Below are 17,347 nucleotides of genomic sequence, written 5' to 3'. Positions count from 1 at the left end.
GTGATTTAGAGTGATAGTTGTTTTTAGTTCTCCAGAAATGGGGACTATATTTATCTTCATTCCAGCAAACAAACAAGGGTAAGTTTTTTCCATCTGGAGTTGCTATAAATTGTGCAGTGTAACACTGGGTATATGGGAGGCAAAGGAACTTCTGGGGTTTTTTCCCAAACAGCATGAAACTCTAAGTTGGGCAAAGCTAAAAATAAACTTGATAGTAGATAACTGATTCCCAGAACTCTTTTTTAGCTGAGATATTTACATGTTTTGAAATGGTAATTTATTTTAAAAGCCAAACTTGCGGGAATACATAAAAAATAATATCTGGTTTTTTTTCTTCTCATTTTACCAAAATGCATAAATTTTAAATATATCCAGTGGTACTGAGAGGAGTTTTGTATAAATAAATCTCCTTTATTGTTAGATAAATGGTACTGTGGAGGGGGGAAGAGAGGAGAAGAACCTGCAGTTTGTGAAGGACCCCAAGTTGTGAATTCACACTGTGAAATATTGCCTTTATCTTGATTTGAGCCAGTTAGCATTGCAGGGCTACTTTTTATTTCTCCCAGCAGCCCGTACTGTGATGTGGGATTGCAGAGAGGCTGCAGTTCCATCTGAAGCCTCAGCAGTGAGCTCATCTCCTCCGTGTGACTGGCAGTGCTGGCAGCTCCTCCTTGGCTGATGTGTGAGTGTCTCAGCAGTGCTGCCAGGAGGGGAGGACGTGTGTTTGCAAATAAACCTCAATCAAATCCGTCTGTAAGTCCCCTGCAGCAGTGGCAGTGACCACTGGATCAGGCAAGGCAATCTCTGTGTGCTCTGTGCTCACACCTCTGTCACCTTCAGCTGCTGGGCTGAAGAGCCATCCCTGAATTTTTCCTTTGATTTTCTGGAAGTTCAGTGCTAGACCTGTGTTTTCCATGAAGCAATGGATCAAATTGTTATGTGTATTTGGATTCTGAATTGTCTTTTCAAGGGTAAAGAAAGGCTCTGAAAACACAAAAGCTCAATCCTTCTCTGCTATGCAAATGTTTCAGTGTAAGCAAAGCCACTGCTTCTGCTTTCTGTCTTCCCACCATAGATCATTCAGATGCTGCCCAGGTGCCATGGAGCTCCCTGGGAAATTCATTTTTGGGATAGAAATTTTAAAAAGTTGCCCAGGCTGAAGAAGACAAAAGGATGTTTGGTACCTGCCCTTTCCCAGGCACACAGCTCAGCAGGCTCCTCTCTCTCCACAGTCAGGAAAGCAGAGGCTGCTACAAGGGCATCCTTCACTGAGCTTTGAGGTGAAGATGTATGTCTGAAATCAGAGACAAAACACATTTGAAACAAAGGGAATCCTTGGACTGTTCTCTCTGGGGATTCACCCATTGTAGACACTGTGTTGGACACTGGGTGAATTTGGTCTGTTTGCTCTGGGTGTAACTTGAATTTCATCTAATTCTCCAATACCCTCACAGCCCACATCTGGGGGTTAGAAACAATCTCTTGTTTCAAAGTATAATCATTGTACAAGCAAACTAAAGGCAAATTAAAATGTATTTCCAGTGATGTTTATTTACAACAAAGCTTTGAAATATGTCTATGAAAATACACTGGTCTAATAATATTATTAATCATCTAGCATTTATCTTGTCAGTACATGAAATATGAGAGTATCTTTCAAGACGCTGACATACAGCAAATCCTCTGAATGTCACACTGCCTGCCTTGTTACTGGGTGAAGAGGAATTGCAAATCTTTCCCACATGGATGCACTTAGCATTCCTTAAACTTTTAAGGTGAGATCAATATTTAGATCAAAATATTTCGCAGGCCTAGAGTCACAGGTTCAGGTTTTAGAAGAAATTGCCACCTAGGTGAGCATACACAAAAATTATTTTCTTAATTTCAGAAGTTGCATAATTGCAGCCTGGGATGTCTTGTATTAACTGCCCTTATTCTTTCTACTGACAACAGAAAATTAAAAAAAAAAATACAAGCATAAAGAAGTTTAGGGTCTTTAAACAGCAAAATGCATTTGTGAGTTTTGTTGGAGATTGAACATTAACCAAGAGCGTTATGGAGGGAATGCCATTAAAAGAGGCTGTTTGTTGTCTCAGCACATTATCACAAGTGAAGGTGACAAGGAGCCAGTGAAGTCTGGTGTGGATATCAGATCTGGAAAGCATTTTGGAAGAACTTAACCTACAAGTTTTAAAAATAAAAAATTCTTCAAGACCAAATTTTTGCTCTCCCCTTGTAGGAGAGCAAACTGTGTCTCTCAAATGCAGGGCAGCCGTGCTGTTTGAGAGGTTTTAGTTTCTGTCCTGCACAGAGGAGATTTTTTGAAGCTTTATCAGCTCCCCCTGAGGAGTCAGTTACATTTTCCTTCCTGAGCACCCCCATGTCAGGCTCCCGATCTCGGTGTCACTGGATCAGTTTTCCGGAGGACTGATTAGCCCTGGGTAATCACCTTTAGGAAAAGAAACCCCAAAAGCTTTGTTCACACTTGCAAACACACCCTTTCAGCAGCAGCTGATTCTGACCTGCTCTGTGCACCTCGCACACTTCACCTGACACCTGCAGCAGCGAGAAGCACAAACACCAAGCAGTTGGTGAGTGCTTTCCCTCATTGGGCTGTTCTCAAGATTGATTGTCCTGGCTGGGACACAGACTGTCCCTCCTGCTGCAAGGGCACAGCTTGACACAGGGGATAATCCACCAGTACAATTACCTGTTCTAATTACATTGTCATCTTGGAGAAATATGGTTGGTAAAACTTGAGTAAAAACATTTTTAAACAAAACAAAAATTGCTTACCTGATGCTTTATTTAACAAACTAACATCACCATCTGTGCTTTTCTTTTTTCCCCTCTTGTGTTCAGGTTACATCATGGTAAGGCAGCTAAAAGTTCACTTCTTTCCTTCTTGGGTCCTCTTTTCTTTTCCCCAAGTACAATATTTACAGTGCAAATTCAGTAAGGAGATATTTAAGGGTAGGCTTCTTAATGCTTTATTTCTTTCTAGAAAAGTAATTAAAACAAATAAATAAACAAATCAAGGGGGTTTAAACAAAGCTTATTTTCTTGTAACAAACTCATCATTCTCATCATGAAATCCACAGTTTTCATTTAGAGGCAAGTTTGGTTTAAAGCAAACACCACAACTTTCAGGAACCCCCAGGCAGGCTGTCAGATTAGTATTCTCTTACATGAGTTTTAAGTGAAGGGTGGAGGCCATGCTTATACTCATCAATTCCTACCCCACATGGCTTGACAGTGCAACTCTTTCAGTCCCAGCAGTAAGCAGTAATATTTTTTTGGACTTTCCAGCTCCGTTTAATGTCACATCATATATCACCCTCCAGCAGTGCTGCTGTTAAACTCCCTCCTCGGGCAGCAAGCCTGCGTGTGCAGGGGTTTGCAGAGCAGCCAGAATAATTTCCACTCCTTTTTAAGCTACTATTATAATGTGTCTGCTTTTGTGAAACAGCTGCATGTGTTTAAAAGGAACTTCTTAGAATAACTTTGATGAATGTTAAAATGATCATACTTTTCAGAGGATTCCCTTGCATTTCATTGTGTTTCTAACTAAAAGCTAAGTTTGCAATCAAGAAACTGCAGGGGAAAAAAGTAAGATGGGGGAACTACCCTGCCCTGTGAGGAACATTCATTCAGCCAACAAGGACAAGTTCCTTGGATTTATGTGGTGGTGATCATTTCCCTGGCTTTGCTCCAACAGAGTCACACATGCACAGGTCTGATATGGCGCTGCTGGGTCCTGGAAGGCTCTGCCTGGCTCCGTGGCAGCCCCACACCTCTGCAGACACCAACCCTTCCTCTGGCAGGACAGTCTGTGACCTCTGGGACTGTGTCACTGCCCTGGCAAATCTGGTCTTCTCCAGCTGAGGCATAAACTTGACCCTGCATCTGATATTTCTGAAATGTTGCAGAGCAGAAACCCCAGGGCTCTTTCCCTCTCTCCTCTTTGCCCAGATTTTTTCACCTCTGGCCAGAACTAGAAGGGGCTACAGGTCTATCACACCTGCAAGTTCCTGACCCAGTGACAGCAGAGGGTTTCAGCCCAGCCTCCCCTCACAGGTATTTTTTAAGATGATGAGACCAATATGAGCCCCATCCATCTTCCCCAGGAGGGTTTATTTTCCAGAGAAGACAGAGCTGTTGATGTTAAGAGAAATAATTTCACTCAGGCCTGTGCTCTGATCCTTTGGGTATACACCATATTTAGTCTGTTGCTGAGAGGGGGTTGTTTCGGTATTTTGTATTTGGCACGTCCATGGGAATTCCTAGAGGATCCTAGCTTTCCCTTTTTGGGATATCTCCATCCACAGGTCCTACTGCACAAGGCTGTTGGCTACTAGGGGAGGAAGGAGGGGGGACAGCTGGGACTGAAGGTTTGGGGGGTGTGAGGAAGGTTTGATGAGGACCAGAGCAGTCCCTAACCCCTGCAGCTCTGGCTCCCAGCAGCCTGTCCTGCTCCTGCTGCCAGCACACGGTGCTGCTCCCTGTTCTGTGTGTGCCCCCCCAGCTCTCCACCACTTCTCTTCTACATTTACGGGCACAGGGAGGTATTTCTAGGTATTTCTTAAATATGAACAAGTATTTACAGTCTTTCTCAAGAACTGAGCTGCACACTGGATTGCAAAAAAAACTTTGGCAAATCTGCTGGGAAGGTGGCAAACAACCCTCTCGTTTCCCAGGGGCAAAGGAGGCTTAAACCAGCCCCAGGCTCCAAATGTCACATAAACACAGAGAGACCCAGAGCCACAGTCCTGCTGTGTTAGGAATAACCCTCTTTGCCCAAGCAACCCCTAAACCCAGAGACTTGGCTCCAACAAAATACACTGACAGTGGGTAGGAAACATCCTGTGCCACACAGGCCATGACCTGTCCTTTGCCCTTCTAGGCACAGGGCCGTGAGGGACAGGGATACTGCCAAGGCAGGAAGGAGTTAAAGGTCCATCTGCTTTGTCAAACAGCAGGGAAAAGGGTGAAACCCTGAACTTGTGACTGAGGGGCACCCCTTTCATACATCTTTTTGAAAGCCAGAACCAGCTTGCTTCCCTAAAAAGTGGTTTGGGGCAGGGGCCACAGCCCAGGGTTAGGCCCCGAGCTCCTTGGCTCAGGCTGTACTTTTCAAGCCAGGTACCAAAAGGATTTTCCAGCAGGACGTGGTTTCCAGGGCCCCTCCCCACTGACAAGATTCTCCTCCTCTATATAGGGAGGCTGCAAAGGCAGCAAGGACTGGGCTGTCCCGGCTGCTGGCTGTGTCTGCAACTCACTCTGCTCCCCCCATTGGACACCTGTGAGTACCAGGGGGCCAGGTCCCTGCTGGGGACAGGGCTGGGGGCTCACACGCTTTGGGAGGGGGATTCTGCCAAGTTAACTCTTACTCTGCTCTGCAAACACATCCAGAGCACTAACCTGGGCATAGGAACAGACCTCTCAGATGTGCTCGGGCGATTCGTCCTGGGTTGTGTTACTGCTTGGGTTCTGCTTGCAATGCATAGGGACTGTGCATGCTGACAGTGGGCACAGGTGTTCTAGCCTGCCCCAGGTCACTGCTGGCACTGCCATTGCTGGGTCCAGCCTGAAAGACACCAGAAAGGCTGCAGAAGAGCCCACAAGGCGCAGGGCAGTGCAGGTGGTCCCGGCAGCTGCTGCAGGTAACCATCACTTGTGCATTTGGGAATGAAAAACCTGAGCTGCTGAGGTTCCTAACCTCTCAGTCCTAATAAAGCACTGCTGAAAGAAATTGCAACCAAATAAAATAATCAGTAACTTGTTCTTTAAAGAGGAAAAATGCTTAAAAATTAGAATCACTTTTACTTAAATGCCTCAGCATTACATATGTATGTTTTTGATACGCTGCGAACAAATTTGAAGCAAAACTAATCCGACAATTTATTGAACTAATTTCAAAGGTGACATGCCTTTTTTTAAAATGGAAAATAAAGCAACAAACTTCTAAGAAAATCCCGTTAGTAAATTAAAGCGACAGTAGATGGCAGTGCAGAAAGCAGCTTCAGCACCATCCCACAGGTTCACAGGCTTCTTTCACCTATATGTGCGTGTGTGTGTGTTTGAGTGCATGCACACCTATAAAAATGCTGGTATTTATGTGAAAGGCATATATGTTTGCATAATTAAGAAGCATGATGAGATATTTTCAATATAAGAGAATTCAGAAGGCTTTGCATTATCTCATACATCCATATCAGTAAAACCTTTTCTAAACTACACTTGTTGAAAGACAATCCCACCTTGTCCTTCACTCCCAGCCTTGCCCTGGCAGGCAGTTTGCAGCAGGACTGTGTGGATGGACTGACTGGCTCAACTCCCCAAGTCCCCCCTTCCCTCCAGCCTCTCAGGCAGGGCTGAGCTGATGAAGCCGCCGAGAGCAAAGCTCTGATTAAATTGTCACTTCAGTTTAGTGCCCAATTCTGCCCTGGCCGTGTTCACTTGGATGTAAACAATGAATTTTATTATCTCATTTGCAATTGACACACTAGTCCCTAAAAGGTATTTGTTTTGAATTTGTTATCATTACATTTTTGTGGAACGGGGAGTATTGAGCAGAACATCTCCATAAAAGGCAGCATGGGGATGTATGCAGAGATCCCAATGCTCTGGAAATCACAGAGACTTATTAGTTGCAAATCTGATGGTTTTTAAGTATGTTAATGTCAGGAGAAGGCAATAGCTAGAGACAGCTTTCCAGCGTGTGCAAAATCCAGTTAAAATTATGGATTATTTGCGAATTATAATCAATATACAGAATTTTATTTAGTTAATAGAATGACATTACAAGAATTTGAAATAGCTGGTATTTTCCAGATAAAGGGAATCTAGCCTTTTTTTTTTCTTCTTCTTTTCTGATTTTTACAGTTTATAACACTGGCAATAACTAGGGCCAATTTCTTTTGAAAATTAGAAAATTAATCAAGTGTTTAGTCAGAGTTATGTAGTAAATCACATTTAAAAGGTGAGATGATTTTATTATAAAATGAGGCACTTACAGTGAATTTGATTGAAGTATATGGAGAATGCATTACCAAAAAAAAAGGTGAAAGGCCAGGAGGGATTGATAGCAGTGCTCATGATAAAGCTGTCAGTGCTGGGCAATTCCAGTTCCTAAATGAAAGTCACAAGGTTAGGATTCACCCCTAGATTATCTTTTGATTATCTTTTTTTCCAAGCAGTGCTCAGTTGGATGATTCAGTTAAGCACTGGAAAAGTAAAAGATAAGGAAACTGAAAAGATCATAGGCAAGAATTACTGTAGCCCAAGAAATGCAGTTTGTGTCAAGAGCAGGTTACTGCTACACTCTTCCATCAGAAACTACTCCTGAGAGCAGGACTTTGTTTTTTTAAATAATAGGTTCTATGTTCCTCTGTTGCAATAATTATTCCCTGAACAGATGTGATAAGGCTTTTTATTGACATGCACATCCTGCAGAGGAAGGGAGAAGTGCCCTTTATCTTTTCCTTAGGGGAAAAGCAGTCCCTCCAAGCTCTGACTCAGGAGGCAATTCTGCTTGGCCAATAACCTTTTAATTAAAGTGAACTTCCTGGGAATATTTATATTTCATTCTTGAAATAATATACTCAGGACAAACTAGTTATAGAGACAGCATTCAGCTTCTGTCATTAACATGGAAAGAGAAAGGACAGTGAAGGTCAGGCAGATATCTCCATAGTGGGACAGCAGACAGAGGAATAGCTGTGGAAGCATCCGTGTGTGTTTGTGTGTTCAACAAGTACAACAAATGGATCAGGTTAGGTGTAATTTGGCACAATTCTAAGGCAAGAAACTTCACATCAATGGTATTTTTGTGATTGCTTTTCCTCCTCCCACCCTTGGGATAACTCACCTCCGGGTATAAAGTGTACACTCTTGTCCATGATTTGGGCTAAATGGATGAGAACTTCCAACCACCTCTTGCACATGGACTGGGGTCTCCATTTCTCTCAGCCAGCCCTATGGGTGAAACCCAGGAACTGGCTAAAGGGTCAATTGTGCCTTCCCAGGGAATGTTCTCAGCAAGCTGCAAGGATTCTCTCCCCTTGGCCCATACTCCCAGTATCAGTCAGTGCTGTCTTGATCAGAGATGGACCAGAAGATATAGTGCCAATTATTAATCACCTTCAGCATCTCATTAGCAGTTCATTAGTCCTCACCAGGACAAATTTAGTTGAGTTTGTGGAGCTTATATTCTACCCCTTTCATTCAGAAGGAAGACTTTCCTTTATAATGAAAATGAATAGTGCACATTAATAAATAAATTCAATTATTAATAGCCATTAATCCACATTTCATAACTGCATTTCCTTTTTTTCTGCAGTGATAGTCAGAAGCTGCTAAAACTTTATCCTTAGATTCCAGAGGTTCAGTCATGAAAAGTTCTTTTCACATAAATCCATGTTTTCTCCTCACTGTGTTTCAGAGTAGTTCTGGGATCCAGTTCAGACTGTCTATTCACTAGTTCTTGTAGGGGATCTATTCTTACCATATTCAAACTAATCCTAGTGTTTGGATCTAGGGAATAAGAACCTGTATTTCCAAGTTCTGCAGTTCTTTCCACCTTATATACCTTCCAAATGGATCTTGCTTTGAAAAAGATTGAATTTAAGATTTTCTGCACCTGTACATACAGGAAGAAGTAGGAGAACAAAGTCAAATGTTCTAGCATGAAACTCAGACCAGCTCTGAGTTTCATGGTAGAATCTGTGGAAGATGCTTTTGAACTTAGCCTGTAATAAAGAGAGGAACTTTTCCTTGGTCCTTGGGCAACAGAACAGACAAACCTCTGGGATGTCCCACTAACAGGCCAAGAGTTTTAGCTATGGTTGGGTTTTTGAGGTGGATGGTCAGGATGATTTGGCAGTTTGATTTCCATCATCATTCTCTGTGAGCAGCCTCAGAACAGCAGGATTTCACCCCATGAAGCTCAGCTCTGCAGTTCAGTCTCACTATTGCTGTTTCTGAGAGCAGTACCTAATTCCTATTGATATAAAAGTGCTGTCACCTGGCATTTAGCCTCAGGCAGCACTCTCCAACCTTTCTGCTGCTTCAGCATGGCCATGGAGCTCTCTCCTGGCCATGGGATGGGCTGAAATCCCTGTCTCCACTGCTGCAGCAGTTCCTGCCACGCTGCTGGGGCAGTGGGGTGGAGAACATGCCTTGCCTGCTGCCACAGCAGTGGGAGAGGCCAGGGCAGCCCCTGCTGCTCCCTGAGCCCTGTGAGCTGCAGCTCTGGGACGGGCAGAGCTTCCATGGCTCCCCTGTGAGCAGCTTCCCCCCGCAGCCGCCAGCTGGAGGGCTCAGCAGGAGAGAATACCATCTCCATTATTGGAACTGTGCAGCTCTACCAGCCCTCTTGGCAGCCAGGGAGCATTTTCTGCCTTAATCCACACAGAGGTCAAATAGTTTCCTCTTGCTCTCTTCCAAGAATCTCCTGGGAGTGAGCAGAGGGACACATCCTACAGATGCTCCCTCGCAGAGCCTCGACAGTGGGGAGCACTGCTCAGGGGCCAGTGGCAGAGAGCAGGGTCTCCCTCACACATTGACTGCACCTTCATGGATTATCTGGGCAAATTTTCCTCTTTGGGATTTCCAGGCAAGGTTCTAGAGCAAGCACTTTTTTTTTTTTTTTTTTTTTTTTTTTTTTTTTTTTTTTTAAGACAACTGTTGTTGCAGGACTTTAAAGAGCTGGGGCATCTAATTTCCGCTGGATTTCAGTGGGATATCACCTAACCTTCTTAGGCACCTCTAAAAATCCTAGTTTTGTTTTTAAGCTTTATGTCACCTTCCACATGATACATGTTTCCTTCTCAGACCCCTCATACAGTGTGGCCTTGTAAAAAAACTTTAATCTGTGGGAAGGCTTCAGGGAGAAATATTTGGAAAGCAAGCTCTGGTACTCCCAGAGCACAGTGTGTCCATTTGGCTACATACCACAGAGCTTGGTCCTTACAAATATTGTCCTGCTTATGGGTTGACTGCTGACATCTTTAGCAGTCAGTTCTCCAAACTCCCTCCAGATTCATGTTTTTTTGAATGCTGTAAATATTAAACTCATTCTCAATAAGGAAATGAAACAGCCTCTGTCTCCTAGAGATGTTTTTCTTGGGCACACACTATTTGTAGCTCCTCCCCAGCTCTCCTCTCTGCTCCACTGCACAGCAGGTTTCCCAACCAGCACACTCTTTTTGCCCTGGAGCAAACCACAAATCCTCTGTGTACTCCTTGCTGCATTTAGACCTGTGCTCCCAAGGGACAGAGCAGAGCACTTGCAAAGCTCCAGCACTATCAGCACATGTAAATTTCAGTGGCAGAGCAGGAGAGCAGCTCCCTGCTGTCTCAGCACCATGCAAAGCAGCCTAAAGTCCCCCCTGGCTCTCACCTATGGGCAGATACATTCCGCTGCTTTATCCCTGTGCAACTGCATGGCATAGCTGCATCATCCTTCCAGTCAGAGTTCAAAGTATCTTTTAGCTGAGGCAATTCCAGGCTTGTTTCATTTCTTCTCTCTCTCATGTGATAGATATTTACCCTTCAGAATTGATCAGCTCCTACTGTCTGACCCATGGGAAGGGGCTACCTCTAAATTACTTCTCCTTCACCAGCAGTATTGACAACAACATAATTTTTCGGCTTTTTCTGTTTACCTTGTCTTAATCTTACTCTTCTCCAAATTAAACATTATTAAGTGTTTGGAAATAGCCCTTTGCAAGTAAGGTTCATTTCTGTCCTTGCTGGAACACAGCCTGGGAACCATCCTTCTACAGCTTATTTCATTATTGCACTGATATTTCAGTATGTGCCCAACAGCATTTGGGTGATTGGAAATTTTGTGTTTGTCTGAATTCAATTAACTTTGTGATGGGCAAGAGCTGAGGCTGCAGGAAGGAGTTCAGCTGGTGGCCCTGGTGCAGTTCTGAGTGTCTCACTGCACAGGGACTAAGTATCCACGTGGAAATGTCAGATATGACAGAGGACCTATAGTGCTTTGGACCTACTGCATGGCAGATTTGACAAATGTGTTTTGTCTGAAACACCTCCACATTTGCCTTCCTTTATCCCTTTAAAGTAGAATATTTTGCTTTCTCAACAGGTGTCTGCTGAGTCAAAATGGCTCAAAAACCTCTCAGCGATGATGAGAAATTCCTCTTTGTGGACAAAAACTTCATCAACAACCCACTTGCCCAGGCTGACTGGTCAGCAAAGAAACTGGTTTGGATTCCATCAGAGAAACATGGATTTGAAGCAGCAAGTATCAAGGAAGAGAAAGGGGATGAGGTGGTGGTTGAACTGGCTGAAAATGGAAAGAAAGTGACACTGAGCAAGGATGACGTCCAGAAGATGAACCCTCCAAAGTTCTCCAAAGTGGAGGACATGGCAGAGCTGACTTGCCTCAATGAAGCTTCAGTGCTGCACAATCTAAGGGAGAGATACTTCTCAGGTCTAATTTATGTGAGTAGACCCAAACCCACACAGAGCATTCCCCATTGCATGTGACCACATCCCATGGACAGCGAGGTGGATCCCAGCCCCTGTCTGGGATAAAGGCCTTGTGTAACACTGTCTTGTAAGTACTAACCCCCAGCAATGGCATCCTAACCCAAAAATGTTCCAAATTCACTTTATTCCCCATTATTCTCCTGCTTCTTTGATAATTGCTTAATTACTTAACTAAATTAAAACATATTAAGGTTTCTTCACAAAATTTACAGATTCTGAAAGAATATTCTTGGCTTGGAAGGTACTGTCTGATAGGGGAACAAAATCTGAGTCCTACTGTTTGGGGGGAAAAAATTGAGAGGGACTTTTAAATTAATTCAATGTAAACCTGAACAATTTTACAGCAACTTGCAAAAAGAGCATACAGAAAAGGTAAATCATGCAGTTTTACTCAGGCAAAACTCAGTCAAAACTGAAAGGCAGCTGAAGAGTTCTGGTTTGGTGGTGCTGGAGTTAAACCTGATGTGTGGATAAAGGGACAAACCCACTGGAATTCAGGCAAGAGTACTTGCATGTACCAGTGTGTCACTGAAGCAAAGTCAGGCATCCACTAAACCTTATTGTCCCTCATGTTGATCAAATTACAGATCAGACAAGCCTGGACAAATTATAATCAGTCTATGTTCATGTTATGACAAATTATATTATATTATTCTGTCTTTCAGTCTTCACACGTACATTAACACAACAATATTTTGATATTGATAACCCTGTAATCTATCCACATCAACAGTTAGCAAACAGCATAGTAACAAAGCCCAAAACTTTTCCAAGGAATTTAGCTGTTATCTTTGATTTTACATGAAGGATCCCTCTGCTGTGCTGCAGAAGTTATCAACAGTTACAATCTATGAAAATTTTACTTGCATGACAGACCACTGATGAGTGAAAGAAAGTACAGAGCTTAAGCCCAAATGATAGTCAGGTTCTTATTATGAGAAATGCTAAATTAGAAAGTAGGAAATTAAGCAAAAAGTAAGATAGTTATATGGACTACAACAAAGAAACTGCTTACTTGTTATGTGCAACTTCAAAGAGCTAAGCTCAAGATCTTTCATTCAGGAATGTACTAAAGTGCACATTATCAAGTTCCTGAAAGAAGCTAGAGTTCCTATCTTTTTATTATTTGAATTTATTGGATTTTAGGTTTGCAGGTGAACATGTGGACCCATGTGCTATTATATCAGAATATGCAGCCTTAATGATTAAAATAGACTTTTTCTGAAAGTGTTCTGCATTGTTGCAAGAATTAAAATTAGTAGAAGGTTAGTGGGATAAAATGGGGGATTGGGTTATTTGTTGTTGTTCTCAGCAACACTGCATAGCTGTTCTAGGGTTTCCATTATGTTTACTTTATGGAATTTTAATTTTCTACAGAAAGAGGAAATTAATTTCTAAGAGTGGATAATGCAATTAGAAATCAAAGAGTTCTTTATGGAGGCAAAAATGGAAGCATATCTGAAATTAAGGTTTCTTTCTCAAGAGACTAAATTTTAAGATGGTAAAGTTTCAAAGACAATAATTTGACTTGTAGTGCAACAAGTTATTTGTATTTTCAGTATGCAAAACCTGCTTGAAAGTGCCCAGCTTTACACAGTTCTGCCCTACTAGATGCTGCCATGCCTTTTTAAAAACAGAGGGGGCCTCTAAAGAGAATCTGAGTCTCTCCCACTTGCAAGACTAACTGTAAACAACCATCTCCTGGCTTTGCCATGTGTTGCCTAACTTGCATCTCTTGGAGTCCCACATATTCAAAGAAAACATGACCTCAACATTTTTCTCTCCAGAGCATCAGTGATGCAAATGGGGATTCCCAAATCTAAAGAAAAATAATAAATCCAGCTGGAAAAAAAATCATCTCCCCCTTGCATTTACATTAAATAATATTAAATAAAAGGATTCAGGGCAGAAATTCACAGGGTGAAGAAAAACACCCCGGCCTTTTGCTTCATCATAGATAATTAAGATAGAAGGGCAAGAAGAAACACGAGCCACTAACTCATGTTTCACATTGCTCAGAACAAAAAGAATCTGCTTTATCCACATACAAATTACACCAAAAATTATTATATAAGCATGAAGAACACATCAATGCAACTTCAGTGGATTTGAGAGTAAAATCAAATTCCTTGTATTCATAGGAACTACTTGTTCAGTTTTCACTTAAGAGTTAAAAATGCTGTCTTTAGTGCCCAAAGCTAAATATGCATGTTGGAACTGAGGTGGGCTCTTCTGCCCAAACCTAGATATTTACAATGCAGATGTATATTTGTGTGCCAGTCCCTTGTAAATAGCCAGCAGCAGCAATCTGAGGAATACCCAAGCTCAGCACTCCCATGGAAGTATCCCTAAGATATTTCAGATTATGTTTTTCCTCCAGACCCTCTGGGGAGAGATGCAGCCCCTCTCTAGACAGGCTGTGCCCCAGGGAGAAGGATTTAAGGCATGGAAGCTTCAGTGCCCCACTTTCCGTCACACACTTGGCCATGTCAAAACATCTTTATATTAATCCAGCTCCCCCAAATCCTTGCAAAGCATACACCTAGAGCTACAATCAGCCAAAATAAGAGGCCTTCATTAAATTTCCTGAGATGAAGAGGGATTCATTTAATGAAGAGGGCTTCATTAAATCTGCTGAGGAGATCACAGTCCAGTTAGAAATGAGGATTCTTGAACTTCATCAGCTCCAGCTTTTGCTCTGCCTTAACACCCTGCTTCTTGTGCCTCAAAATTAGCTCTTTAAAGCTGTGTTACTGTGTGCCTGGGTGTGCAAACAGCCTTGCATGTGGCAAGGCAGGAAATGCCTCGAAATCTCAGGGAAGGGAGGCCTAAATAATTTCCTTCATTTCCTCTTCTAATTTTTTACTTGGGTGGGGACAATTAGTTAAGTGTGTACAGTAAATCTATTTTTACTACTAAAAAATGCCTTGCTGTCCTTTCCCTAAGGGCCTTGGTGGCCATTCTAGGATAAAACTGTCACTTTTCAGGTGTGTTACCCTGGCAACACTAAAACTCATTTGGACATGAGCAGCAGACTTCCCAATGAAAATCCAGCCCAGCCATTCCCCACCGAGGGGCTCAGCCTGGGGATTCTGAGACCCAGAGGGGATTTGAGCTGGGTTTTCCTGGGCTCAGCCTGGGGATGCTGAGACCTGGCAGGAATTTGAGCTGGGTTTTCCTGGGCCAGGCTGACGATGCTGAGACCCAGAGGGGATTTGAGACAGGTTTTCCTGGGCCAGCCTCGGCATGCTGAGATCCAGAGGGGGGGATTTGAGCTGGGTTTTCCTGGGCCAGCCTGGGCATGCTGACACCCTGAGCTGGGTTTTCCTAGGCCAGCCTGGCGATGCTGAGATCCAGAGGGGGGGATTTGAGCCGGGTTTTCCTGGGCCAGCCTGGGGGTGCTGACACCCTGAGCTAGGTTTTCCTAGGCCAGCCTGGCAATGCTGAGATCCAGAGGGGGGGATTTGAGCTGGGTATTCCTAGGCCAGCCTGGCAATGCTGAGATCCAGAGGGGGGATTTGAGCTGGGTTTTCCTGGGCCAGGCTCCCACAGGCCCAGGCCGCGCTGTTGCTCCCCGCAGCCCCCGGAGCAGCCAGACTGTGCCGTGCCAGGCTCAGGCCCTGGGTGCTGATACCATATAAAGTGCTGGCTGTGCCGGGCCGTGCCGGGCCGTGCCCTATTATGGTCAGGACAGGGAAATCCCTGTGCCCCGGGAGCAGCGACAGCTCTGGCCATGATGGGACACAGCCCCGGGCTCAGCGTGGCACCCCCAGGGCTCTGCTTCTCACACACGGCAACAAAATCACATTAATAACAATAAATATTTTTTTAAAAAACGAACAAACGAACAAAAAAACTTCTGCATATATCAGAAACAGCACAGTTCCATTATTTTTTTTCCATAGGCCAGTTTAAATATTGCAGTACTCCTGCCTAATGTAAGAGACTCTCTCCTAATATGAGTATTATGTTCTCATAACTTGGGTGTTTGTTGGTTTGGTTTTTTTTGTTTTATTTTCTTATTTTGTGGGTTTAAATTTTATTAAATTAAATACCCTTAGAAATTTCTTTTAGCAACTGTTTGTGAAATACGGCTCCTTATCTAGTATCGTATGGTATTGCTTCTGGTCCAGGTCAAGAGCTGGAATATTACGAAATAAAGAAAAATTTAAAATATATAAATAAAAACCCAAGACAGAATGGATGAACACCTATCAGCTGTCAGCCACTATTCTTGTTTATGTATTTATTTTTATATTAATACCTCCATTAAATTCTAAACAAACCACATTTTTCCTGACGTTTTCTGCAGAAATAGTCATGCAGAGAAGGCATGGTTAGTCTCTCAAGGCATCTATTTGGAACTTGAGCAATTTTATTTAAGTACTCTCATCAATCATCAGTGTTACATGGTGTTCATGGAAGCTTTTTCTAAAAAAACCCTTTAATCTTCTTACCTAGGATTTCACTTTACAAAATTTGATGCCTACCTGAGCAGTTATTTATATCATATTCTGATAAGAAAATACACATATAAATATTAATTATTACAGTTATCACCATACCCTTACATGTGATAAGGGCATGGATTATGTACTGAAAATAACTGAAGCTAAGGAGCTCTAACATCAGGTCATGGTGTTTGTGCAGATTGTGGAATTCACCTGCTTCCAGCAGCTCACTTTTTAGCAATAATGATTTGTGCTCTTTGAAACCACGCATACACATACATTCAGAAAACCTGCTTCCTTTGTTACCCTGGGCAGAACACAAAGGAGCACTGCTGCTGAAATCCCATTAATTCCTTGCAGCCCCTGCCTGTGTTTCCCAGCCTGGACATGGCACATGGTGATGTTAAACCCAGCTTTTATTTGAATTCCCTTGCAGACTTATTCGGGTCTCTTCTGCGTTGTGATCAACCCCTACAAGCAGCTGCCCATCTACTCAGAGAAGATCATTGACATGTACAAGGGCAAGAAGAGGCACGAGATGCCCCCCCACATCTATGCCATTGCTGACAATGCCTACAGGAGCATGCTGCAAGGTAGGACAGCCCTGCCACCCTGCCTGGGTGCCACAAACACCTGGCAGCTCCACGTGGGCTCCTGCCAGCAGCCAGCCAGGAGAGAGCTCTCACAGACAGCAGAGCTGCCTTTCTAGAAGTTTCAGAGGAATTCTTTGGCAGGAGCAGCAGTCCACAAACGCTGTGACTCAAAAAGGAAAAACAATCCTTTCACCCATCTGTGTGGAGGCATGTGGGAAGGTTTCAAAGTCAAGCAAATAGTTTTGGCAAATACGGGCATGGAAAATGCTCCCTCTCCACTAGTGGAGACTATTCCAAAGTTAGCTGTGAGCGCTGCTGGATCTGTCAGCATTGCTGCAAAGCAAATTCAAACAGGGTTTTGGGGCTACTTTCCCTACAGCCTGATGTCTTGAACCCTGAGTTGAGATGTGGTGTTTCCCAACAGGGATGGCAATGGGCAGTGGGAAAGCAGTCGGGCCCCAAAGGGTGCAAACAAACCCCCAAAATTTACAGAGCTCTCCTTCTCCTGCAGTCACTTCTGACAGACTAAGGAAAAACTTCCATTCAGGGATCAAAAAGCTAAAGTGATGGATAAAGGAGGCTGCAACACCTCCAGAATATAGGGTATGACCAGGTGCCATCTCACATTGACCTTGGGTGCTACAGGAAACCAGGAGCTCTACAAAATATTTTTAAGTTTATATGCCTTCATAAGGACCCTGACCCTAACAGAAATTCTGGCTGACAACTATGCCTCAGCAAGATTCACAGGCTTGGCCCTAAAGTTTAGGGCTTCCCAGGATT

General features: G+C 43.3%; 1 protein-coding gene across 3 annotated transcripts in view; it reads left to right on the top strand.

Moving 5' to 3' along the window:
- The first annotated feature begins 5,250 nt into the window (after positions 1-5,250).
- Positions 5,251-17,347, top strand: part of MYH11 (myosin heavy chain 11) — a 54,266-nt gene continuing 42,169 nt past the window's right edge. For all 3 annotated transcript variants that reach the window (XM_064725652.1, XM_064725651.1, XM_064725654.1), the window contains exons 1-3: positions 5,251-5,302; positions 11,114-11,472; positions 16,408-16,564. In XM_064725652.1, the coding sequence (XP_064581722.1) occupies positions 11,131-11,472; positions 16,408-16,564 (499 nt within the window). In that variant the 5' untranslated portion in view covers positions 5,251-5,302; positions 11,114-11,130. The remainder of the gene's footprint in view (positions 5,303-11,113; positions 11,473-16,407; positions 16,565-17,347) is intronic.

This window comes from Zonotrichia leucophrys, chromosome 14 (assembly GCF_028769735.1).
Source record: "Zonotrichia leucophrys gambelii isolate GWCS_2022_RI chromosome 14, RI_Zleu_2.0, whole genome shotgun sequence".
NCBI lineage: Eukaryota > Metazoa > Chordata > Aves > Passeriformes > Passerellidae > Zonotrichia > Zonotrichia leucophrys.
This window is presented reverse-complemented; position numbering and strand designations above follow the sequence as displayed.